The 26991-nt window shown below is 48.0% G+C and overlaps 1 protein-coding gene across 1 annotated transcript in view; it reads left to right on the forward strand.

Annotated features, from left to right (window-relative positions):
• Window positions 1–26991, forward strand: part of TMC2 (transmembrane channel like 2) — a 67624-nt gene that overhangs the window by 8608 nt on the left and 32025 nt on the right. The window contains exons 7-19 of the mRNA XM_039912807.1: window positions 2273–2363; window positions 5310–5391; window positions 5488–5594; window positions 9222–9320; window positions 9900–10042; window positions 10796–10943; window positions 13533–13721; window positions 15140–15319; window positions 16755–16904; window positions 19768–19896; window positions 20731–20798; window positions 21899–22138; window positions 26238–26363. Of these exons, the coding sequence (XP_039768741.1) occupies window positions 2273–2363; window positions 5310–5391; window positions 5488–5594; window positions 9222–9320; window positions 9900–10042; window positions 10796–10943; window positions 13533–13721; window positions 15140–15319; window positions 16755–16904; window positions 19768–19896; window positions 20731–20798; window positions 21899–22138; window positions 26238–26363 (1752 nt within the window). The remainder of the gene's footprint in view (window positions 1–2272; window positions 2364–5309; window positions 5392–5487; window positions 5595–9221; window positions 9321–9899; window positions 10043–10795; window positions 10944–13532; window positions 13722–15139; window positions 15320–16754; window positions 16905–19767; window positions 19897–20730; window positions 20799–21898; window positions 22139–26237; window positions 26364–26991) is intronic.

Here is a 26991-nt window from a genome sequence, read left to right on the forward strand (position 1 = left end):
AGTATAAGCGGGGAGAGAGAACAGGAGTTGAATCCCCGTTATACAAATGACGAGGTTGAAGCACGGAGAAGTTAAGTGACTTGCCCAAGGTCATACCGAAGGCGAGAGAACTGGGATTAGAAATCAGTTCCGGAACTCCCAGAACTGTTCTTTTTCCACCGGTTGCTCATTCTACCTAGATTTGCTCTTCTGGCACCACGGACCCAGGTCTCTCTTTATCTCTCTTTCTCTCACTCCCACTCTCTTTCTCTCCCCATCCCCCTCAGTTTGCCATGACTCGAACACCTCCCTCCTTCCCACTGATGCATTCCTCATCTTCTCAACCTTTAACTGACTCAAACGGTGAGAGTGAAAACCCATTTCAAAGCTGCTGTTCTCTGTTTGCTGTGTTAACAAAAGGGGCCTTTTGCTGAAGAGGGTGGGAAAAATAACACATTGAAAACTAAATATTTAATAAATGCAAACAGAAAATATTAAGTTCAGAATCTTTTATCATTGGTACATGATTACACTGCTAGGTGATCATATAATTGGATTCCTGTGTCTGGCCACTGTTTTCTAAAATATTTATATTGTTTTGATCCATTTTTTTTTTTGCTCTTCAGGAAAACATTGGTTTACTTTACGTGACTTCCTATGGGAAAACTTTACTGTATTTAGTATTCTGTCCTCTAGCCCTCAATTCTCAAGGAACCAGTTAAAATGATAATATTTGTTAGGCACTTAATCTGTTTCAAGCACTGGGGGTGCATACAAGATAAACAAGTCGGCCACACTCCCTGTCCCACGTGGGGCTCCCAGGCTAAATGGGAGGGAGAACAGGCATTTAACCACTATTTTACAGATGAGAAAACTGAGGCACGGGGAAGTTAAATGACTTGCCCAAATTCAGTCAGTCAATCATATTTAGAATGCCTGTGTTCAGAAAACTGTCCTAAGCGTTGGGGAGAGTATAGTATAACTAAGATAGGTCCACACGTTCCCTGCCCAAGCAAACAGCAGAGCTGAGATGAAGACTCAGGTCCTCTGACTCCCAGGTTTATGCTATTTCCACTAGTCCACGCTGCCACCTGAGGAATTACCATATCTACCTTTAAGTCCATTTCTGCACTTAGCTAACTTTTCCAAAGAAAAGCAGCATGGCCTGGTGATTAGAGCACGTGCCTGAGAGACAGAAGGTCCTGGGTTCTTATCTCAGCTCTCCCACTTGTCTGGTGTGTGACCCTCGGCAAGTCACTTCGCTCCTCTGTGCCTCAGTTACCTCATCTGTAAGATGGGGATTAAGACCGTGAGATAGGGAAAGGGACTGGGTCTAGGCCGATTTGCTTGTAACCTCCCCAGCGTTCAGTACAGTGCCTTTCGCAGAGTAAAAGCTTAACAGATACCTCAATTAATTTTCCAAAGAGAGTCGGCTTACCTGGAGAAATCCGTAAAAATTGCTCACGGGCTGCTCTGAACCACACCTGGCCCAGAATAATAACCTGAGAGTGGAAACAATTGCTCGAAATGGAGGAGTTTCTCTCCTCAACTCTTCCAACCTCCCTTCATCCCTCCATCACCCCTTCCCCATTACCAGCCGTATACATACACGCACGTAGGATCCCCGATCACTATGGCAACAGGGCTGGCAACTCTGATCAGGACGAGATAGACTGATTGGTTTATCCACGGAGGGGCCAGTCCAACTACAGGGGCTAGGACTTTTTGAGTTTATCCCCAATACAGCCAGCTCTTTTTTTTACAGTATTTGTTAAGCAAGTACTATGTGCTAGACACTGTACTAAATCCAAGCTGATTAGGTTGGACACGGTCCATGTGGGGCTCAGTCTTCATCCATCTTACAGATGAGATAACTGAGATCCAGAGAAGCTAAGCGTCTTCTCCAAAGTCACACAGCGGACAAGTGGCAGAGCTAGGATTAGGACCCAGGTCCTTCTGACTGCCAGGCTTGTGCTCTATCCACTAGGCCACGCTGCTTCATGGGGTCATTATTCCTTCTCCCACTTTGACGCTGACGTTTTCTGTGTTTATGTGTTGGGTCGGGGTTGAAGTTTGAGATCTCCCCGGAGCTTCCTAGCTGAGGGTGCAATGACCTCTTCAAAAAATTGCTCTCCCACTGAAGGGTATGTGGAAGACAGACTGCTTGAATCCTGTAGGCCCAGCATCAACCCACTGTGAAAGGGGTTATAATTTCAGCCATCTGTACCCTTTTACAGCTGAGATTTCTTGAATGTTCCATTTTAATTAAGCCTCTCCCCTATTTTTTAACTAGGGAGGCGCAAGCTTTTGTCGAGAAGTTTGAAGGAGCATTAGGAAAGGGAAAAGGCAAGAAATTCTACGCCTATAAAATGATGATGAGCAAGGTAGGTGCCAAGAGATGTCATGACTTGGTTTCTGGGTGAGACTTGAGTTTTCATCATCAGCATCCTTTGTCCTTGTTCAACATGTTGGGTCCCAAGGTCTCAGTGGTGATTTCTGAGGATCGCTCAAGAACGCCCAAGACTCACCCTGGAAAAGTGGCAGGGCGAAAGATTTCCGTGTGACCAATGGGGAAACTGAGGTTGAGACCTGAGGAGACCGGGCCAAGGTCACGCAATAAATAAGAGGATGTACCTGAAGCCAAAACCCAGGTTCCTCTCTCCCAGGTTCCTCAGATCATTCTGCCTGGTTCTCTTCATTGGGTGGAAATGTACAATATCTAGAGTTTTTCTCTCCAGCGAACGCACCTTCTTCACTCGAAGGCGTGCGGGGGGCGGGAGGGGAAGGGGTTGTACCCTGTTCCTTAATAGGTAGGACTCTCCATTTCAGCTGCCAATCCAGCAGTAAGAATCCACCCTTATTACTTAGAATTAACTTAATCATTTTGCATTGAAAAAACCATGTCTTGAGCAACAAGTAGAGAACATCCACCAGTTCACAGCCATCCCTAATCTCTGGGTTCTAGCCAAGATATCCGCATCTCTGAAAGCGCGTAGGTGTGTGTTTGTGTGTGTAAGAGAGAAAGAGAGAAAGAGAGAGAGAGAGAGAGAGACGAGGAAAGGGTGAAGGATTCACTCATGTGGTGATAGTTGGTGGGGAGAAGAAAGGCATAAACTTCTTCCACTAGCACAAACCGGGAATATTTTTAACGGTCAATTAATCAGTGGACTTCACTGAGCACTTACTAGAGGCAGAGCACTGTAGCACTCATTCATTCAATAGTATTTATTGAGCGCTTACTATGTGCAGAGCACTGTACTAAGCGCTTGGAATGTACAAATGGGCAACAGATAGAGACAGTCCCTGCCCTTTGAGGGGCTCACGGTCTAATCGGGGGAGACGGGCAGACAAGAACGATGGCAATAAATAGAGTCAAGGGGTAGAACATCTCATTAAAACAATAGCAAATAAATAGAATCAGGGTGACGTACAGCTCATTAAACAAAATGAATAGGGTGATGAATACAGTTGAGCGGACGAGTACAGTGCTGAGGGGATGGGATGGGAGAGGGGGAGGAGCAGAGGGAAAGGGGGGAGAAGAGGGTTTAGCTGCGGAGAGGTGAAGGGGGGGTAGAGGAAGCAGAGGGAAAAGGGGAGCTCAGTCTGGGAAGGCCTCTTGGAGGAGGTAAACTCTTGGGAGATTACAATACAGTCACAAGACGCAATCCCTGCTCTCGAAGCGTTCACAGTGTAAGCAAGGGGACAGAATCACACATTTTTTTTAAAGTCACTCCATCTGAGATGCCTTAGAAGATATTTTTCTTTTTTAGTGCAAAGAACACTCTTATTATTTCACAGGTAATTCTTAGAGGGTTATGGTTATTATTAATAATAACCCTGATGATGATAAATGCAAGCATTACGAAGAAGCCCCTTCATTCAACAGGGCTCAGGCAAGGTGAAGCATAAATACGCAACGTTAAGATTCGTATAATGCAGATAGTCTCCAGGCAACTAATGTGCTTTCAGACGGGATACCTTTGCCAGGAAAATTGATCAGAAGCAGAAGCAAGCTTTGAGCAAACTGTAAAGGCCAAAAATTATCTTCCATGTAATGTTACTATGGAACCTCAATTTAGCTTAGTCCTTCCCTACTTTGAATTAAGGGATGTATGAGATTCATCCTGGTTTTAGAAAATCATAGTTTTATGATGCTTAGGATGCTTAAATAGTTCTAACTCACACTGTCAATCATTTATTCATTCATCCAATCACTTCTCAACTTTCCAAATAAGCTCGGCACTATATTTATGCCCCGAGAAAGTGAATATGTAGAAAGCGAACCGAGCAGACTTTCCCAAGGAAGGGTTACGTTCCAAACCAAAAGCAAGCAGCTTTTACATTGGGAAGAAATGAAAAATATGGCTTTCAAATGCAATGGCAGAAGCCATTAGTTTCTTGAGCAAATCCCTCCATTTTCTTTACCCATTTCTGGAAAGTTGTAAGGGAAAATAATGGAGGGCGTAGTGGGGTGGGAGAAGAGGAAAGGAAAGAGAGAATATTACATTATATTCCAATCATAATAACGATAATAGTAACAATAAACAGTACTTGTGATCGTTTTTAAGCTCTTAGTATGTGCCAAGAACCATCCCGAGCAACAGATTGCACACGGTTCAGTCCCAGGTTAACTCACTGCCTAAAGAGAAGGGCGAAAGAATCGCTAATCCCCATGTTACAGGTCAGGAGACTGAGGCAAACTGACTTGTCCAAGAGAAGACTGGAGACTGGAGACGCAGTGTGGTCTAGTGGATAGGGCACAGGCCTGGGAGACAGAAGGACCTGGGATTAGAACCCAGGTCTGCCACTCGTCTGCTGTGTGACCTTGGGCAAGTCACTCCACTTCTCTGGGGCTTAGTTACCTCATCTATAAAATGGGGATTAAGACTGTGAGACCCATGTAGGACAGGGACTGTGTCTAATTTGATCTCCTTGTGACCACCCCAGTGCTTAGTACAGTGCCTGGCACATAGTAAACGCTTAACAAATACCACAATTACTATTATTATTAGCAGCCTGGCTCAGTGGAAAGAGCACGGGCTTTGGAGTCAGAGGTCATGAGTTCGAATCCCAGCTCCGCCACTTGTCAGCTGTGTGACTGTGGGCAAGTCACTTAACTTCTCTGGGCCTCAGTTACCTCATCTGTAAAATGGGCATTAAGACCGTGAGCCCCACGTGGGACAACCTGATTCCCTTGTGTCTACCCCAGCGCTTAGAACAGCGCTCGGCATATAGTGAGCCCTTAATAAATACCGACATCATCATTAGTATCGTCATTATGGAACAACCGGGTAACGGTGGTGACGGACAAATCTATCTCTTCGTTTCAGAAATGGGTCAAGATTAAGCGAGATTTCGATAATTTCAAGACTCAGTGTATTCCGTGGGAAATGAAGATCAAAGAGATTGAAAGTAAGGGTGGACTTCTCCACAGCCAGGGGGCCTTCAGACGTCGCGTCCGTTCGGCCTATCTTTCAGGACTCTGACCCCTCCGTTCGTCCAATGCAGGTCATTTCGGGTCCTCGGTCGCATCCTACTTTATCTTCCTACGTTGGATGTACGGGATCAACCTGGTTCTTTTTGGGCTAATTTTTGGGCTCGTGATCATTCCGGAGGTAAGAGAGGTTATGTCTGGCTGGTGGTCGATATCTTCTCCTGCTTCCCTTCGGTTTGGGGAGGCTTACAAACCACGACACCCTTGACCCCCGTGAATGGAGGTGAGTGGACCCTCCCTCCCTTCCTCCGGGAAGGGGAGGGTAACGGGGAGTTAACAAGTGGCCAGAGCTTTAAGGCCGCAGCTGAAGATCCTTAGAGAAGCAGCATGGCCTAATGGATAGAGCACAGGCCTGGGAGTCAGAAGGACCTGGATTCTAATCCTGACCCGGCCACTTGTCTTCCCTGTGACCTTGGGAAAATCACTTCTCTTCTCTGTGTCTCAGTTACCTCATCTGTAAAATAGGGATTAAGACTGTGAGCCCCATGTAGTAATAATGATAATTATCATATGATAATATATAACATAAGAGTATTATTATAGTATCTGTTAAGTGCTTACTATGTGCCAAGCGCTATTCTAAGCGCTGGGATAGAGTTAATCAGGTTGGACACAGTCCCTGCCCCACATGAAGCTCACACTCATAATCCCCGTTTTACAGATGAGGGAACTGAGGTCCAGAGAAGGGTAGTGACTTGCCCAAGGTCAAACAGCTCACGTATGGTGGAGCCGGGATTAGAACTCCGATCCTTCTGCCCCCCGGAGCCTGTGCTTTATCCACTAAACCACATTGCTTCTCAGGCACTGTGTCCAACCTGATAAGCTTGAATCTACCCTGGCACTTAGTATCGTGTCTATCACACAGTAAATGCTTAACAAATGCCATAAAAAAAAATCCAGATCCTCCTACGGGTAGCAGGAGCATTCCTGCTCCTTAAAATGCCAAAACAACCACTCCTTCCCTGTCCCGAGTAGTAGAGACTACCCAAACTATACATACGAATAATAACTGGCATTTGTTAAGCATTTACTGGGTGCCCGGCACTGTACTAAGCACTGGGGTGGATACAAGGTAATAGAGTTGGACGCAGTCCCTGTCCTATATAGGGCTCACAGTCTTCATCTCCATTTTACGGATGAGGGAACTGAGGAAGAGAGAAGCGAAGTGACTTGCCCAAGGTCACACAGCAGGCAAGTGATGGAGCCGGGATCAGAACCTACAACCTTTTGACTCTCGGGCCAGTGCTCTATCCACTATGCCACTCTGCTTCCCATTCCATAACATAGTCACATAAGTATGAGTGTTTAATCAGTGGGAGTCAGAGCCTGGGCCTGGGAGTCAGAGGTCATGGGTTCGAATTCCGGCTCTGCCACTTGTCAGCCGTGTGACTGTGGGCAAGTCACTTCACTTCTCTGGGCCTCAGTTATCTCATCTGTCAAAGACTGTGAGCCTCACGTGGGACAACCTGATTACCCTGTATCTACCCCAGCGCTTAGAACGGTGCTCTGCACATAGTAAGTGCTTAACAAATACCAACATTAGTATTATTATTACTATTATCAGATACTCAGAACAGGTCCAAATGTCTATTATTACGTGTATTTTCAAGGCTGTAGTTTTCAGCCTCCCAGAATACCCCCAGCTACTTCTCGGCAAAAGGTTCTCTCGTCAGTCCTATGATAACTAGCCTATTGCCATCTTATCACAAATGTTTTAATGAACTGAGTGCACCCAAATCCACCTTCTTCCCTCGCCTCAACCCACTTGGGAAATTTAATCGATCTACTGGAATTCACGGCCCTTGACCTAAATGGCTGACCAGGCTAGAAATGCATACTCTATGATTTTTAATCCTTTTAGACATTGCAGTATAGTAGCTACACAGGCTACTTATGGATGTACTGTTAAATTGGCACGACTACATCATAGGAAATCCTGAAAATCAAGTGTTACAATCGATCCAATATTCCCCTTATTTATTAAGAGGTCCCATCCCCTAATCCAGAGGAATTGAAAGACCGTTGGGGAGTGTGATTAGATACTACAGATGGCTCTCTGGGGAGATCCATCCAGAAGAGTAAAACGAACTCAGGAAGCTCAAGTTTCTTGGAATCTGGGAGGGCTAATTCTGTCCATAGGGGTTGGTGAATGAAGGTGGTCATCTTAGGGTCATTGCTTTACCGGGGGGAAGGGTGGAGGAAAGTATGGAGGACACACCTCCCCGCTAAAGTGCCAGAAAATCAGTCCATATGGGTCAACGTCTGCCCGCAGAATCAGTGAATCCCGGGCTGGTGTTTAGGGAGTGGAATCCCTGACCTGGTAAGGAATTCCATTTTTTAACTCCCCTCTTTCCCCTCTCCAAGAAGCTCAAAATTAGTGGCCAGTCAGATTATTTCGTCCTTGTCCTCACAACCCCTTAAGGGTGAGAAGAGCCTCAGAAATATGCCCACCCAAGCATGGAGGAGAGAATGCCCTACTTAGAGCCCACCCTGATGGGTCCCCCCCGAAAAAAAACAACACATACACCCCAACAATCCCTATTCCATGGTTTTTGGAACCTCCCACCTGCCAAGAGTATCCTGAGGACCACCCCATGCCCACGACAAATCTCTAGACTGTAAGCTCATCGTGGGTGGGAATGTGCCTGTTGCATTGTTATACTATACTCTCCCAAGCGCTTAGTACAGTGCCCTGCATACAGTAAGTGCTCAATAAATATATTAACTGACTTACTGACCAATCGGAACTTGCCGCTAGCCAATAGTCCTGCCCCTTTCCAAGCTCCTTTCCCATCATTATAGGGCCTATGTGCCCCTCCCAAAACTGAAACGATCTAATAGCACCCCCCTCCCCCCCAAAAAAAACAACACCCTCAGCACAGGAAGATGGAGAAATTGACACTGAGATGTTCAGACTCTCTCCAGCCACCCATGTCTCTCTCTAACATTACACTGAGCTTTTAGGGAGGTAAAATCAGTCTTTGAGATAGGTTAAGGATCAAAAGACCATTGGAGATAGAGGATAGATTCTCTGTACCTTCTTACTCAAAGACGAACGCAGAGAGAAAAAGAAAATCTCAACTAAAGAAATTAAAAAATGGTCCCTGCATGCGTTTGAAATGGCCAAACTCGATTTCGCCTGCTTCTTTGAACATCAGATGATCTGAACTCTCTCCGTCCTAATTGTTTTGGCCCTTCAACTTCCTGCTGATCGCCTCCTAACTCTTTTCTCCACGAGAGATATGAGTCCTTCTAAATAGGATTAAAAAAATAAGCCCGAGTGCCCCTAATCCTCAAAGTAATTCACTACAAATCCTTGCAATATCACTACACAAAAGCTCCCTCTAACCTCCTGTGTTCCCCAGTTATTTGAAAATGTGAGTAATAGGAGGACAACTCACATAAGCCAAGACAGTGCAGAGAGACCGTGAGGTAACGCCACTTGTTTCCGTTGCATTTCATGCATGTAAAATACTGGAATTTGAACTGAAGTCTCACATTTGGATTTAGCAGAGGAGATAGGTTCTTTAAGCAGCATTCCCCAGTGGAACGAGGGTGTGCCGGGAGTCACCGGAGGGAAAGGAACCTTGTTTGTTTGCTTTACGGTATTTGTAATGCGCTTGCTAAGTGCAAAGCACTGTTCTAAGCGTTGGGGTAGATGCAAGTTTATCAGGTTGGAGACAGTCCCTACCACCTGTGGGGTTCCCAATCTCCAGGTTCTGACTGGATCCCTCCTCTCCCGGGCCAGGTGTTGATGGGCGTGCCTTACGGGAGTATCCCTCGGAAAACCGTGCCCCGAGCCGAAGAAGACAAAGCGATGGACTTTTCTGTGCTTTGGGATTTTGAGGTAGGGCCGGTCCCGGCCTTCGTACGATAATAATGACGATGATGGTATTTGTTAAGCATTTACTATGCGCCAGGCACCGTATTAGGCGCTGGGGTAGAGGAAAGGACTCAGTCCCTGTCCCACACTGGGCTCACAGTCTTAATCCCCATTTTACAGATGAGGTAAACGAGGCACAGAGAAGTAAAGTGACTCGCCCAGTGTCACACAGCAGACATGTGGCGGAGCCGGGAGTGGAACCCAGGTCCTTCTCCAAAAGAGCTGGCAGACATCGTCCCTGCCTGTCTACCCCAGTGTTTAGCACAGTGCTTAGCACATGGTAAGCGCTTAAAACATAGCACAATGAATGAATTAATTAGTGCTGACACCCAGAGAGTATGACTAGATCCTGCCAGGCTGTATTAAATCAATACAGAACGGGCATAGCCTGTTCTCTGGGCTAATCCGCACCATGTTTATCGCGCAGGTTTTAATTATCTAAGTTCAAATAAATGAGAGATGACATTTTATACATTTGAAAGACACGGCGTAGCTGCAGGGGGAGGAAACATCCAAAGCTTTCATGTATCTGTTATTCTGTAGGGTTATATCAAATACTCTGCTCTCTTTTATGGATATTACAACAACCAGAGGACAATTGGGTGGTTGAAATACAGATTGCCCATGGCCTACTTCATGGTTGGGATCAGTGTCTTTGGCTACAGCCTGATGGTCGTTATCAGATCGTAAGTACGCTTACTTTGTTCAAAGCTTTCTTCTTCATTTTCCTCAGAATGAATGTCTCCCTGTAGCTCAACCTCAGTCGGTCGGTCAGTCCTATTCATCGAGTGCTTACCGTGCCCCGAGCACTGTACCAAGCGCTTGGAAGCCGCACGGCCCGGTGGATAGAACGCGGGTCTGGGAGTCAGAAAGAGGACCTGGTTCTAATCCTGGCTCTGCCACTTGTCTGTTGTGTGATCTTGGGCAAGTCACATCACTTCTCTGGGCCTCAGTCGCCTCATCTGCAAAATGGGGATTCAGACCGTGAGCCCCATGTGGAGCAGGGACTGTGTCCAACCCGACCCGATTAGCTTGTATTTACCCCAGTGCTTAGAACAGTGCTTGACACATAGTTAGGGCTTAACAAATGCCACGATTATTATTATTCTTATGTTTCCTGCCCATACCCAGCTTCTTAGATGCCCCCTCGATAAAGTGCCTGACACTTGACAGGGTGGTGTCCAGGTTCTCAGAGCTCTAAACTCCCAGGAAGAAATTACACAACATGTTATTTGTTTGTTAAAACCCCAGCTCAGCTGAGATCTCTCCCTGCCGGCCTCTGTCACCGGAAGACATCCATCTCGCAGACGCCCCTCCTGGGGACCGCCCCTGCCTTCGCAGACACGGGTTGAGAGGACGGAGATGGGGCTGGCTACGGAGGAGCCAGAGCTGGTCTTCTCTGGGTGTCGCCGATTAATGGACTGTGGTCTATCACGCAGGATGGCGAGCAATGCTCAAGAGAGCACTGGCGATGGCGACGGGGAAAACTTCACTTTCAGCTTCAAAATGTTTACTAGCTGGGACTACTTGATCGGCAACCCAGAGACGGCTGACAACAAGTACGCGTCCATCACTACCAGCTTCAAGGTAGCTTCGGATGGCCCATTTCCCTCTTCTCCGGCCCCTGACCCAGGTTCTCCCTTCAGGCCCACTTTCCCCATTTCTTACGTATGAAGCAAATTCAGTGCGATTCGGTTTACGTGCACAGGGAGTGGAAAGAATGTCTCCCAGCTGCCTCTCAGCAGAAACACCGAGCAGAATCACTGCAGAAAAAGGCTGGGGCTTCCCTCAACAGTCTGGAGGAAAGATGATCTGTCAGGTTTTAATGGTCGTCACCGCAATTGCCTGTGAGTACGGGGATGCCGGGAAATGGGTGTGCGGCCCGAACTGGATCGCACCGGCACTGCTGTCTTCAAAGGGTAAAACATCCCATGGGGGTGAAGAGACCGACGTCCCTATTCCCAGCAAACCCGCTTACTTACTATAGGATTTTCATAGACTCTAATTCCTGAAAGACGCATGAAAGGTCATTCAGTCCAAGCCCCCTTCCTCTACACGGGTCCGTCATCCATCGTCTCTAGGGGAGTGGATGCCCCCGATCACCCTTGGTAGTTTGGTTCCGATAATCAATCCTTGGATGGTCAAGATTTTTCCAGTGGAATTCTCCCTTGCTGTTTCCTCCTGTTGGGTCTTTTACAGAAATGGAGAACAAACGGGTCATCGTTCTCTCCGTCACAGTTGTCCACTATTAAAGACAGAAGTTGATTTATCCTTTAGCCTTCTCCGCCCCAGTCGATCAACAGTATTTAGCGAGCGCTTACTGTGCGCAGAGCGCTGTACTAATCACTTGGGAGAGTACAACACAACACAGAAGCAGTGTGGCCAAGTGGAAAAAGCAGGGGCTTGGGAGTCAGAGGATCTGGGTTCTAATTCTGGCTCCGCCACTTGCCTACTGTGTGACCTTGAGCAAATCGCTTCACTTCTCCGTGCCTCAGTTACCTCATCTGTTAAATGGGGATTCGATCCTGCTCTCTCATACTCAGTGAGCCCCATGTGGGATAACAATTATGATATTTGTCAAGCCCTTACTATGTGCCAAGCACTGTTCTAAGTACAGGGGTGTATGAAAGCAAATAGGGTTGGATACCATCCCTATTCCACATTGGTCTTTATCCCCATTTTACAGATGAGATAACTGAGGCACAGAGAAGTGAAATGGCCTGCCCAAGGTTATCCAGCAGACAGGTGGAGGACCGGGGATTAGAACCCAGGTCCTTCTGACTCCCGGGCCCGTGCTCCCTCTGTTAGGCCATGCTGCTCCCACCCTCTACGTAAACCGCGTCCTGTCTCTAGGGTTCGGTGGCATTATTATGGAGGGTACTGAGGTCTCTAGGCATCGCCATGCACTGATTAAAGTTATTTTGGAAACCTCAAGTCCCTGGGGAAGGGAAGGGAAAAACACTAAAAGCTTACAGTGTGATGATCTGTCTCAGAGGGAGGTTCTCCTTAGCTGTCGCGGACCCCTCCGCCCCATCCCTCAACAGCGAGACCCTCCCAGATGCAATCAGCAGGCATCGGATTCGCATTTTTCTTAACTCAGCCCTATCATTCCCCACGCCCCTCCGGCTGCCCAAACTCCGAAGCCATTTGTCATTTGTTCCTGAAACTTCCTCCATCTACTGAGACTCTAAATACTGAGACCCTAAATACAGTCTGCTGAGACACTAAATAATTCTACCCCTCCCCTCTGCGTCACCCTCTTGATTAGACTTCGCGCCACCCTCAGCCCCACAGTACTTAGAGCTGCTTCATAGAGAAGCAGTTGGCCTATTGAATAGAGCATGGGCTTGGGAGTCAGAAATATCTGGGTTTTATTCCCAGCTCTGCCACTTGTCTGTTGTGAAAACTTGGGTGAATCAATTCACTTTTCTGTGCCACGTTTACCTCATCTGTAAAATGGGGATTAAGATTATGAGCCCCGTGTGGGACATGAATTTGCATCTTTGCTTGTGTCTACCCCAGTGCTAAGTACAGCGTCTGGCACTCAGTAGGCACTTAAACACCACAAGTTTATTATTATTATTATTCTGTACATATATATATATGTGATTCATTTATTCACATTAATTTTTGTCTTCCCCTCTAATAATAATAATTATATTTGTTAAGCGCTTACTATGTGTCAAGCACTGTTCTAAGCTCTGGGGTAGATACAGGATAATCAGGTTGTCCCACATGGGGCTCACACTCAATCCCCATTTTCCAGATGAGGTAACTGCGGCACAGAGAAATGAAGTGACTTGCCCAAAGTCACACAGCTGATAAGTGGCAGAGCTGGGATTAGAAGCCACATCCTCTGGCTCCCCCGCCCGTGCTCTTTCCACTAAGCCACGCTGCTTCTCAGACTGTAAGCTCCTTGTGGGCAGGGAACATGTCTACCAACTCTGTTACATTGTACTCCTCCAAGTGCTTAGAACAGTCCTCTGCCCGAAGTAAACACGCAATAAATACAATTAATTGATTGAAAGAGATGGTATCGGGAGTGCTGGGGGGGGGGGCGGGAAATCACTGGATATTATCCACTCTGATCCAATATTAATCCCCGAGAACTCGACACGGGCCCAAGGCGAATGGTTGCATTACTCACCGCCTCTGCGTTCTTCGCTGTTCACTCAGGAGTCAATCGTGGACGAACAGGAGAGTAACAAAGAAGAGAACATCCATCTGACGAGATTTCTCCGTGTTTTGGCCAACTTCCTCATCATCTGCTGCCTCTGTGGGAGTGGCTACCTCATTTATTTCGTGGTGAAGCGATCCCAGAATTTTTCAAAAATGCAGAACGCCAGCTGGTACGAAAGGAACGAGGTGAGAATGAAGACTGGGTTGTGACTGCTCTCTGAGAGCTAACTTAGACCAGGCCGGGCAAACGTGGAGGGGAAAGCAGACTTGGAGAAGCAGTCATTCAGTCAGTCGGTCGCATTAATTGAGTGCTTACTCTGTGCAGAGCACTGTACTAAACTTTTAGGAGATTACAGTACAACAATAAAGAGACACGTTCTCGCTCCACAGTGAGTTTACAGTCTGGAGCGGGAGACAGATATCAAAATAAATAAATAAATTGCGGATATTCATTCATTCAATTCATTCAATAGTATTTATTGAGCGCTTACTATGTGCAGAGCACTGCACTAAGCGCTTGGAATGAACAAGTCGGCAACAGATAGAGACAGTCCCTGCCGTCCGACGGGCTTACGGTCTAATCGGGGGAAATATGTACATAAGAGGTGTGGGGCTGGGAAGGGGGGATGAATAAAGGAAGCAGCATGGCCTACTTTTTTTGTTTTGTTTTTTATGGTTCTTGTTGAGCACTTACTATGTGCCAGGCACTGATCTAGGCGCTGGGGTAGATACAAGATAATCAGCTTGAACGCAGTGCGTGGCCCACATGGGGCTCGCATTCTAAATGGGAAGGAATAGGAACTAATCCTCACTGAACAGATGGGATAACTGAGGCCCAGAGAAGTGAAGTGACATGCCTGAGGTCACACAGCAGACAAGTGGAGGATCTGGGTTTAGAACCCAGGTCCTTCTGACTCCCAGGCCCCTGCTCTACCCACTAGGCCACGCTGCTTCTCTTCTTCGTCCCCTACGGCAGCGGCCTGTTAGTCTAGTTGACCCGGGGAAATTGGCCCAGTGTAACTCTCTCCAGGACACCTGCAGCTGTCACCGATACCGTGTCCCGGTCTATGTGACACGCCAAGCATTGTTTTGAGACATCGAGAGGCATCAGGTTGCAGGTGACAGAAAATAATCTTAGGGAGTGTGATAGCCCTATCTCAGGGAAAACCGCTCCTCCTGGTTCCTGGCATTCCTTTCAGCCGGGAGGCAGCATGGCCTAGTGGAAAGAGCAGCGGCCTGGAAGTTAGGGGACCTGGGCCGGATCTGCCGCCTGTCTGCCGTGTGACCTTGGACAACTCCCTTCGCTTCTCTGGGCCTCAGTTTATCTCATTTGTAAAAAAAAAAATAGGGATTAAGACTCAGCCCCATGTGGGACAGAGACCGTGTCCAACCTGATTTTCTTGAATCTATCCCAGCTCTCACGGTACAGTTCCTGACACGTAATAAGCACTGAACAAATATGATACTGATTATAATAGTCTCTGTCGTACCAAGACTCTCACTCTAATAACCACCCGAGCATGCCAGAAAAGAGGCAAAATCAGTTAGGAAACCGAATACGGAAAGGACGTTTCAACCGTCACCTGGTGGACTCTAATTGGTAGGTGGAGATTGTCATGTCCCTGCTGGGAATGTTCTGTCCTCCGCTCTTCGAAACCATCGCGGCCCTAGAGAATTACCATCCTCGCGTTGGGCTCAAGTGGCAGTTGGGGAGGATCTTTGCTCTGTTCCTTGGAAACCTCTACACCTTCCTCCTGGCATTGATGGATGACGTCCATCTCAAGGTAAAGACACGGCTATTTGTTTGTCTTCCGCTGTTGGGTCGTCTCCGACCCATAGCGACGCCACGGACGCGTCTCTCTCCCAGAACACCCCACCTCCATCTGCAATCGTTCTGGTAGTGGATCCGTAGAGTTCTCTTGGTAAAAATATGGAAGTGGTTTACCATTTCCTCCCGCCGCGCCGTCAACTTGAGTCTCCGCCCTCGACTCTCTCCCGTGACGCTGCTGCCCAGCACAGGTGAGTTTTTGACTTGCAGCAGATGGCCTTGCACTCGCTAGTCACTGCTCAAGCTAGGAATGGAATGGATAGGCCTCCCCTTGACTCTTCTTCCCGTAGTCGAGACAAACGGAGTGCTGGGAACTCCCCAGGTACGACCCTGAGAGGGGAAAAGACATGTCTTCTCGTTTGAAATGGAGCGCCTACTTTTGAGAGCCTGCAGCCCCCTCTGTGCCACTGTTCAGGGGATGACAAACATTCCATCAGCAACACTGATTCGATCAATCAATTCATCGTATTTACTGAGCGCTGTGTGCAGAGCACTGTACTCAGCGTTCCACGGAGGGCCGTCAGAGGGAAAGTTAGGGGTGTCACGTGGTCCATCTCTAATTACGAAAATGAGGGCCGAGGATGATGTTGTTAGAGAGCCGACAGTGACCAAGTAATGGCATTTTTTATGGTCATATTCACTCATTCCATCATATTTATTGAGTGCCCGCTCTATACAAAGCACTGTACTAAGTGTTTGGGGAGCACAGTATAACAGGAGAGCATAACGTAACATATGCTTCTGTTCAGTGTCTAACCTGAATCACTCGTGCTTTAGTTCAAGCACAATCCCGTGATTCTTTATATAATAATCCTCTAATTTCCTAATAAGAATTATGGTATTTAAGGGCTTACTCTGTGTCAAGCACTATATCAATCGCTGAGGTAGATACATAATCAGGTAGGATACAGTCCTCGTTCCATGTGAGGCCCAAAGGGGAGAGAGATCGGGGAGTAAATCCCCATTTTACAGATGAGGAAACTGAGGTACAGAACAGTTAAATGACTTACCAGAGGTCACACAGCAGACAAGTGGGGAAGCTGGAGTTAGAATCCAGGTCTTCTGTCTCCCAGGCCTGCTCTGTTTCCACTGGGCCACACTGCTTCCTGAAGACCACTTCCATATCAGACCACAGCCTTTTCTTCCACAGACACAACGATCCTGCTTACATCCTACCCAGACCAGCAGGGATCTCCAATCCTTGAATATCTTTAAATCATGTATCACTTATTTATAGCGAATACAAAATACATCCAATTTTTATTATATAACTTACTATATTGAATATACATTGAGCACACAGTAAGTGCTCAATAAATATGACTGAATGAATAGATTGGCTGCACTGTCGGTCGACGATTTCAGTGGTGCATTTCGGCCTTCTTTTCTAGCTGTCCAATGAAGACAAGGTAAAGAACATCACCCACTGGACCCTGTTCTACTATTACAACGCGTCCACGGGGGATGGGAACGGCACAGTTTCCCCGCTCCACCCAGCCGACGTGCCCAGGGGCTCCTGTTGGGAGACGACCGTGGGCATTGTGAGTGCTTTCGCCTTCTTGCTTTTTCACTAACCACTGACAATTCACGCCTAATTCTTTTTACCCGTGAATTCTCCATTCCCTCTCTCCCTGTTTCCGAAGTGAGAAGTCGCATGGCTTAGCGGAAAGAACTCAGGACTGGCAGTCTGGCTCTGCCCGCTGGGTGACTTTGGGCAAGTCACTTTCATGCAGTCGTATTTATTGAGTGCTTACTGTGTGCAGAGCACTGTACTAAGCGATTGGGCGAGTACAACAGATCAATAAACAGACACGGTCCCTGCCCACTACGAGTTTACAGTCTAGAGGACTTCCCTTCACTTCACTTCCCTGGGCCTCATTCTCCCTGCCCCTTAGGCAGCGAATATAGGACAGGGACTGGGTCTGACCTGATTATCTCATAATAATAATAAAAACGATGGTATTTAAGCGCTTACTATGTGCCAAGCACTGTCCTAAGCGCGGGGGTTCATGCAAGGTAATCGGGTTGTCTCACGTGGCGCTGACAGTCTTAATCCCCATTTACAGATGAGGTAACTGAGGCACAGAGAAGTCCATTCAATCGTATGTATTGAGCGCTTACTTAAGTGACTTGCCCAAAGTCACCCAACTGACAAGTGGTGGAGCCGGGGTTAGAACCCATGACCTCTGACTCCCAAGCCCGGGCTCTTTCCACTGAGCCACGCTGCTTCTCATATCTACCCTAGAGCTTAGTGCAGTGGTTGGGACCTAGTAAGTGCGGCGCAAATGACTCCAGTGTCATTATTACACACCACCTGCTGCGGGAGGACGTTAATGCGGTAATGCATTTATTTTAAGGGAGTCTCAAAAACAACACTGAATTTCCTGTATGGGGGTGGGGGAGACAGGTATGTGTGTGAATGTGCGGGCGCGTGTGTGTGTTTGTTGTTTAGGAGTTCCCGCTTGGCTGGTATTCATTAAAAGAGGGTCAAACCCAGCCGGGGTCCGGTGGGCCAAGGGATACGCAAGAGGGGCATCTGGGTTGATTTCCCTGGTCATGGCACTCCTGATTAAACTGCATTCATCCAGGGAAGCGTGTGAACAAGGCCGCCCAGGGCTGGGGACCGGGAAGGAGCGGCAGGACGGAGAGCCCCGCGGACTGGCTCACTGACCACGTCCGGGGACTGGTCTGAACTCCTCCCATCTGGAAGGCAAATGTGGACCGCAGGCCGGTGACGTGCAGACGCCTCTCAGGCCCCCGGGGGTTCTCAGAGAGCTCAGTTGCTCCTTGACAATTTCTACGTCGGCCACCTGGATCCACCCAATAGTTAGAGCATATACGATGAACACTTGAATCCACAGAATTTCAAGCCCCGGTGTGGAGGAGTCATCCGAAATCATGATTCATGTGGAATTGAGGGAACAGAGGAAGAGTTCTCTTTTCGTGTAGGGGGGTGGGGTGGGATTTGCTAAACGCTTACTATGTGCCAGCCACTACACTAACCACCGGGGTAGATACGAGATCATCAGATTGGACACGGTCTACGTCCCAAAGTTTTCACGCCCATTTTACGGATGAGGTACCGGAGGTAGAGAAAACTTAAGTGATTTGCCCAAGGTCACAAAGCAGACAGATGGTGAAGCTAGGACTAGAACCCAGATCTTCGGACTCCCAGGCCCCTGCTCTTTCCACCAGGCCACACTGCTTCTAAGTCTCCCTTAGACTGTGAGCACCATGAGGAGCAAGTAATTACTTTGTTTCTACCCCGGTGCTTAGTATGAGCATGGAGTAGGTGCTTAACAAAAATTATTATTATTATTATTGTGATGCTTCAACTGCTGAAGCCTACTTTTCTTTCCAATGCAACTGGATACTTTAAGGGCAGGATCTATACAAGTCCATGTTTGAACGAGGTACTTCATCAAAAGTTATTTAGCATTTTGTGGAATAGTTATGACAATCATAATAACGATAATAATAACTGTGGCCCTTGCGAAGCACCTGCTTTGGGCCAAGTTCTGTGCTTCGTGCTGGAGTAAATACAGGAAAACCGTATCAGGCAAAGCACTAGACCAAACTCTAAGATGGAAAGAAAACAGGTAATACCTATTTTGTTGAGAACTGAGGCACAGAAAGTAATAACAGCTGGGGCATTGGTTAAGGGTTGGGGTAGATAGAAGATTATCAGGTTGGATTATCGTGAATTCTAATCCTGGCTCCGCCACTTGTCAGCTGTGTGACTGTGGGCAAGTCACTTAACTTCTCTGTGCCTCAGTTACCTCATCGGCGAAATGGGGATTAAGACTGTGAACCCCAGGTGGAACAACCTGATAACCCTGTATCTACCCCAGCGCTTAGAACCGTGCTTGGCACATTGTAAGTATTTAACAAAAAACATTATAATTCTTATTATCAAGTCCCTGTCCCACATTGGGCTCACAGTCGGAGAGGGAGAACAGGTATTGAATCCTCATTTTTCCATTTTATAGATGAGGAAACTGAGGTGCAGAAAAGCTGAGTGATTTTCCCGAGGTCACACAGCAACAAGTGGGACAGCTGGGATTAGAATCTAGGTCCTCCGCTGCCCAGGCCCTTCTGCCTTCTACTAGGCCACCCTGTTTCATGCTGTGGGCAAGGTTGTCTACAGTTCCCCCTCACAACCCGGTGCAGCGTCTCAATCCTTGTTTTACAGATGAGGAGACAGAGACCCGGGGGGTGGTGTCAGAGGCGAGATCTCGTGACCTCTTCCATGCAAGTCTGAACCTTAGTCCAGTGATCCCCCCCTCGGGGCCCACGAAAGACCCCGCCATCCCCACCCAGTGCCCGGGGAGGAGGGGATTTCTGCGTTACCTGAGGAGTCTCGAGGACGGATGCTTCACCGACCACCCTCTTCCTCTCTTGCAGGAGTTTGTGAGGCTGACGGTGTCTGACATTCTGGTGACATTTATAACCATTCTGCTGGGAGATTTCCTCCGCGCTTGCTTCGTCAGATTCATGAACTACTGCTGGTGCTGGGACCTGGAGGCTGGATTTGTAGGTCGCTGTGGGATGGGCTTGTGCCACCGGACGCAGTGTCAATCTCTGATGCTTCTTATAGATTTCTGAAACCGCTCCAGGCCGGGCTGTTTTCTCTGGACCAACTAATGAAGCTTAGAAGGGGAACAACCCTAGTTCATTCATTCATTCAACTGCGTGTTAGTTCAGTAAAAAAAAGAGTCTAAGCCCATGGACTCTACCCATAAAGGGGACAAGAAATGTACACATAGCAAAATCTACTTAATAGTGGAATTTTTTTAAGCACTTATGCGCCAAGCACTGGGCTTGGCACGAGGATAGATAAAAGAAATTGGTCTAAACGCTTCCTCTTAAGCGCTGGGATAGATACGCTCTTCTTCTCTTTCTCTCCCTCTCACTCTCTCCCTCACTTTCTCTTAATCTCTCTTTCCCTACTCTTCCTTCTCCCTTTTCTCTGTCTCTCCTTCCCTCCACTTCTCTCTCCCTTATTGAGAGTCGAGTTTGAAAAATTCATGTGGCGAAATGTATTATGAATGAGGGAAACAGTTGCTTCTCACCACGTCCACCCTCCCTTCCTCTCAGCCTATAAGCTTTGCTGGAGGTACACTGTGCGGTTTCTGGGAGTTCCATATTTTCCTGAAAGGGACAGGCGTGATTTGACCTCAGGATCATTTTAAACCCCCTGCTTTAAGATCCGGGGCCCAATTTGAAGATGCCAAGCGGTAATGAACTGCTTGGGCTGGGTGTTCAAAGGGAACTTCCTGTCACGGGAGCCTTTTGTGGGCATGTGACCAGCCCCACACAATTATGCCTTCTTCTTTTCTCTCTCTCTCTCTCTCTCTCTCTGGGCAGCCCTCTTATTCGGAGTTTGACATCAGCGGAAATGTCCTCGGTCTGATCTTCAACCAAGGAATGATCTGGTGAGAAATAGTCACTTGGGGCCTAGGGGTGGTTCTAGTAGTAAACATGGCATTTATTAAGTGCTTATTATGTCCCAAGCACTGGGGTAGTTACGGGATAATCAGTCCGAACACTGTCCCTGTCTCCTAAGGGGCTCATGGTCTAGGAAGGGAGAAGACCAGGTATTAATCCCCATTTAACAGATTAGGAAACTAAGGCCCAGAGACGTTCAGTGACTTGCCCAAGGACATACAGCAGGCAAGTGATAGATCTGGTATTAGAACCTCTGACTCCCCGGCCCGTGCTCTTTCTACTAGGCCACGCTGTTTCTTCTTTTGACTCCCTCTCCCCTACTCAGGTCTCTAGACCGGCTTTCCCTCAGCCCTTAGAATACACTGAGCAGGAAACCAGGTTTTTAGGCTTTTGGGGTCTGAGCAGCATGGCCTGACAAATAGAGCACAGGCCCGGGAGTCAGAAGAACCAGGGTTCTAGTCCCGGCTCCTCCATTTGCCCCCTCAGTGGCCTTGGGCAAGTCACTTCACTTCTCTGTGCCTCATTTCCCTCATCTGTAAAATGGAGAGTAAGACTGTAGGTCCTTTGTGGGGCAGGGACTGTTCCAACCCGATTATCCTGTATCTACCCCAGCACTTAGAACAGTGCATGGCACATAGTAAAAGTTTAACAGATATCATTATTATTATTTCAGACCCTCTCCCCTAACCGGAGCCAGCCTCCAGGGATTTTGTGCTCTGTACGTAGTCAGTGCTTTGCACATAGTAAACGCTCAATAAATGCCACTGATTGATTTTGTAAGCATTGCCCCCGGTTTATAGCAGAAAGTCCCAGACAGTAGGGATGCCAGGGTTACACTCATGGTCACCTGACACGCTCAGCCCCACCACCGTCACCAATTCACCCTTTTCTCCTGGCTATTTTAATGAAAGGAACCCTATACCTTGGACCGCTCCTTCTCTAAAATCAGTCTGCCCTCCCCCTGGGGAAATTCCTCATCCCCGATTCCCGTGACTGTCCCCTCGGCACCCACCACAGGTCCCGGTGTCCCGCTCAAATCCTCCTCCCCTCCCGGTGACGATGACGGCTTCTGTTTCTTCTTTTCCAGGATGGGCTCCTTTTACGCCCCCGGTCTCGTTGGTATCAATGTGCTGCGCTTACTGACCTCCATGTATTTTCAGTGCTGGGCCGTGATGAGCAGCAATGTCCCGCACGAGAGGGTTTTCAAGGCCTCCAAGTCGAATAACTTTTACATGGGGCTGTTACTGCTGATCCTCTTCCTCAGCCTCTTGCCTGTGGCCTACACCATCATGTCCCTCCCTCCTTCCTTCGACTGTGGCCCTTTCAGGTATGGCGTCTTCCAGGGAGAGCAGGTGGCTTGTTGACTTGCCCCACGGGTTCGGTCTCAGCAGTCAATCCAGGGTATTCCTTGAGTGCTTTCGTTGTGCCGGGTGCTTTACTAAGCACTCGGGAGAGGATGGTGCGGTTGACTCACGGAATCGTTTGTAATTGACCTTCCTCTTAAACGTGGATGGAGGATTTCGGTGTCGATTGTGGTACACAGTCTCCAAGAACCTGCCTCACGGCAAGATTCAAAAACGCATAATGCCTTGGATTTAATGATAATAATCATTATGGCGTTTGTTAAGTGCTCACTCTGCGCCCGGGTACTGTTCTAAGCACTGGGGTGGGTACAGCAAATCGGATTGGACGCGATTCCCGTCTCACAGAGGGCTCCCAGTCTAAATTCCCATTTTATGAATGAGGTAACTGAGGCACAGAGCAGCGAATTGATTTGTCTAAGGTCACACAGCAGGCAGGCGGCAGAGTCGGGATTAGAACCCAGGTCCTTCAGACTTCCGGGACCCTGTTTTATCCATTAGGCCCCTCTGCCTCTCCTTAACGACTTAATGTGCTTTGACTTGTTTTTTTCTTTTCTCTCATGATCTTTACCTCTCAGGAGGTAGGGAAAGACGGGTATTAGTGTCCCCCATTTCACGGAACGGCTCTACTGAGGCCTGGGGAACTTGAGTGACTTACCCAAGGTTGCACAGAGAATCGATGCTTAACCAGAAAAGAAAGCAAAGTCTTCTACCTCCCTCCTCTTTTCACTGGATCAAATGGCCAGGCCTGAATTTGCCTGATTCATTCATCCTCTTATTCCTGGCCTCCACAGGCAATACGAATCCATCAGTGGTATTTATTGAGCGCTTAATGCGTGCAGAGCACTGTACTAAGTGCTTGGGGGAGAACAGTAATAATAATGTTAGTATTTGTTAAGCGCTTACTATGTGCAGAGCCCTATTCTAAGCACTGGGGGAGATACAGGGTCATCAGGTTGTCCCACGAGGGGCTCACAGTTAATATCCATTTGACAGATGAGGTCACTGAGGGCCAGAGAAGTGAAGTGACTCGCCCACAGTCACACAGCTGACAAGGGGCAGAGCCGGGATTGGAACCCATGACCTCTGACTCCCAAGCCCGGGCTCCTTTCACTGAGCCCAGGTGTTCCCTGTGCACAGATTGCTTCAGAGGATAACGCCAGTCCGCTCTTCACCGCTGCGTTCCCGCCCCGGCCTACAGATGACCCGCTCTGGGAAGCAGCCCCCAGATCTCAGGGCTCGGGGAGGATCACTGGTGGTATAGAGAAACAGCATGCCCAAGTGGAAAGAGCATGGGTCTGAAAGTCAGAGGACCTGGGTTCTAATCCCTGCTCTGCCAATCGCTTACTGTGTGACCCTGGGCAAGTTGCTTGGCTTCTCTGTGCCTCAGTTCTCCTGTTCTCCCTCCTACTTAGACTGTGAGCCCCATCCAGGATAGGGACTGTCTCCAACCTAATTTTATCTGCCCCAGTGCTTAGAACAGTGTTATCCCCATAATAATCACTTATCAAATACCATAAAACAAAGAAACGAACCTGATGTGCTGGAGGGTCAGGGGTGGTGTTTCTGATGGGGATGGCCTGATCAGGAACACCATCAAGCTCTAATCAGACCAGAAATGCCAGCTGCTGTTATTATTGTTGTGGTATTTGTTAAACACCTACTCTGTGCCAGCCACTCTACTGAGCGCCGGGGGTAGATTCAAGATAACTGAGTCTCACAGTGGGGCTCCCAATCTAAATAGGAGGGAGAACGGACACCGAACCTCCATTTGCAGATGAGGGAACTGAGGCAGAGAGGAGTGAAATGACATGTCCAGAGTCATTCAGAAGGTAGAGTGGTAGAGTTAGGATTAGAATCCAGTCCTCTGACACTCCCAGGCCCATGCTCTTTCCTCTGGGCCTCACTGCTTCAATACTGGCGCATTCCGTCTGAGTCGTGCAGGAGGAAAAGAAGGGGAAATTTGACCTTTGGTAACTGGTGATGTGTCCCTGCTAATGATGAGAGGTGACATGGATCCGCCCAGGGGCGAGGAAAGCGCTCTGCTCTGGCTTATTAAATTGGCCGTCACACACCGGCACCCGGTTACTCGCCGGCTGTCACAAGGCTAAAGCCGGTTTTCTGGTATCTATTTTGAACTGCGCAGTCATTCATTTTTAATTTGACTGCAGAACAAGACAGTCTCAGACCAAGCCCTAGAGAAGCAGAGTGGATTAGTGGATAGACTCGGGCCTGGCAGGCAGCAGGGGGACTTGAGTTCTAATCCCGCCTGCACCACGGGTCTGCTGCGTGACCGTGGGCAAATCGCTTACCTTCTCTCTGCTTCAGTTTCCTCATCTGTAAATCCCACTTCATTTCTCTGGGCCTCACTTACCTTATCTGAAAAATGGGGATTAAGACCGTGAGCCCCACGTGGGACCGGGGACAGTGGCCAATCTGATAAACTTGTATCTATCCCAGTGCTTAGTACAATGATTGGCACACAGTGCTTAGCAAGGCCCGTAATTTCTTTTTAAAGCCCCAGATACAGCAGCTGAAGCAGTGAGGACAGGAAACATTGTTTATGCTCAGCCAACTTAGATTACCCGTTCAGATGGATGAAGACAGCACGGATAAATGAATTCTGCCGAGAACCCCATCCATTTAACCTAGAGCAACACTTCCCCCACCGAAGAGCAGCATAGCCTAGTGCAAGTCAGCCGGTCAGTCGGTCAGTTGTATTTATTGAGTGCTTACTGTGTGCAGAGCACTGTACTAAGCACTTGGGAGAGTACATTATAAAAATAAACTGACCCATTCCCTGCCCACAATGAACTTGCAGTCTAGAGGGGAAAAGACACGGGGCTGTGTGTTAGCGGATCTTGGTTTGAATTTTGGCTCCCCCACTTACCTGCTGTGTGACCATGGGCAGATCACTTAATGTCTCTCTGCTTCAGTTTCCTCATCTGTAAAATGGGGATTCAATGCTTTTTCTCCCTCCCGTTTAATCTTTGAACCCCACGTGGGACTCTACCTCAGTGCTTGCCACAGAGTAAGCATTTAACAAATTCATTCAATCGTATTTATCGAGTGCTTACTGTGTGCAAAGCACTATACTAACCGCGTGGGAGAATACAGTACAACGATAAAGAGACACATTCCTGCCCACGAGCTCACAGTCTAGAGATCACTGGCGTATGTGAACTCTCCTCCCGTGCCGACGGTAAGGCGTCGATTCGTGAGAGAGACCTGGCACATAGTAAGCACTTAACCAATACCATTCAAAAAATACCACTGGTACCAGCCTTTGCCCGACATTATTTCCAAATGGTTATTTCTGCCGGGTCTTGAGGGATTTCCACTCAATCGATCAATCGATAGTATTTACTGAGTACTTACGCTGCACCCAGCATGATACTAAGTGTTTGGGCAGGTACAGTAGGGTTAGTAGATCTTCTCCATGCCCTGAGGATCTTACAGTCTAATGAGATTTTAGGTCAAAAATCTCCTTATCGCTTGCTGATCAGTCAGGCCCCTACCCTCTCCTAATTCCTTGGAAACTAACAACACTGAGGAAAGAAGGGGTTTTTTGAGTCAAATGATGTAGGGGTCCATCTTGTCACACCAAGTTGTCGGTTTAGCGTGACAGCACAGCCCGGTGCAGTAGCCTGGCCGATCTCTTCAAGCACTGAGCACAGTGCTCTGCACACCGTCAGGGCTCCATAAATACCACTGATTGATTTACCTGCTAGCGGTAGTGAAGAAACACACTGTAAATTCAGATGTGCACATGGGCTAGCGGATAGAGCAGATCACGGGCCTTGGGTTCTTGCCACCTGTCTTCTGCTTGACCTTGGGAAAGTCATTTAATTTCTCTATGCCTCAGTTGCCTCATTTGTAAATTGGGGATTAAGATTGTGAGCCCCATGTAGGGCACAGATTGTCTCCAACCTGATTAGATTGTATGTACCCCAGCGCTTAGAACAGTACCTGGTACATTGTAAGCACTCAACAAATACCATAATTATTATTATTATTGATAACCCTAGGTTCCCGCAGTTTATAACCGGTCCTTTCCCTTCCCAGTGGAAAGAACCGGATGTATGATGTCATTCAGGAAACCATCGATAACGACTTCCCATCCTTTATCGGCAGGATCTTTGGCTACATCGCCAATCCGGGTCTGATCATCCCTGTGATCATACTGATGGTGTAAGTTGGCTACTGACGCAGCCCGTGGGGTTGTTTTGGGCAGTTTCTCTGGCTCGGATTCCTTTCTGCAATTTGCGTTTGTTGTCCCGGTCTTTCTTCAGAAGATAGTTAAGGTGTTAGCCGTCTTCCTGTTCTCTCTCGCCTCACTGGAGATCTAGTACCACCTGCCCTCCTCTCCCATGCTTCCCGAACTTTTCCATTTTCCACCCACTGTGGGCAACCCTGGGGTCATTTCTCCAGTCCTTCCCTGCCTCCTTGCTTGCTCATGAGATAGAGAAGCATCCTGGTCCTTCCTCTCTTCCTATGGATCCCGGGTCCCAAAATTGGGAGCCAAGGCTGGGACAAAGGGGGCCGGCAGGAGAGAGGCATGGACCCCTCTTCCCTGGAATCTTGCCATTTCACCCCACCTGGGATGCTTCCTCCCTGCCCCTCTCCCTTACCCACTGCATCACTCTGGCTCTCTAACCAACTGAGCCATTTTTTCCATCTTTCTTTCCTCATCTCCAGATCTCTGTTCCCTAGCAGAGCCGATACGCTAACACTGTTAGCAGAAAGCGCTCGTTAAAGAGATGATCGCTTTTTCAAGTCAACTGGTAGTCAGTCCACCATAGGAAATTCAGCCAGGCTC

This window comes from Ornithorhynchus anatinus, chromosome 8 (genome assembly GCF_004115215.2).
Source record: "Ornithorhynchus anatinus isolate Pmale09 chromosome 8, mOrnAna1.pri.v4, whole genome shotgun sequence".
Classification (NCBI taxonomy): Eukaryota; Metazoa; Chordata; class Mammalia; order Monotremata; family Ornithorhynchidae; genus Ornithorhynchus; species Ornithorhynchus anatinus.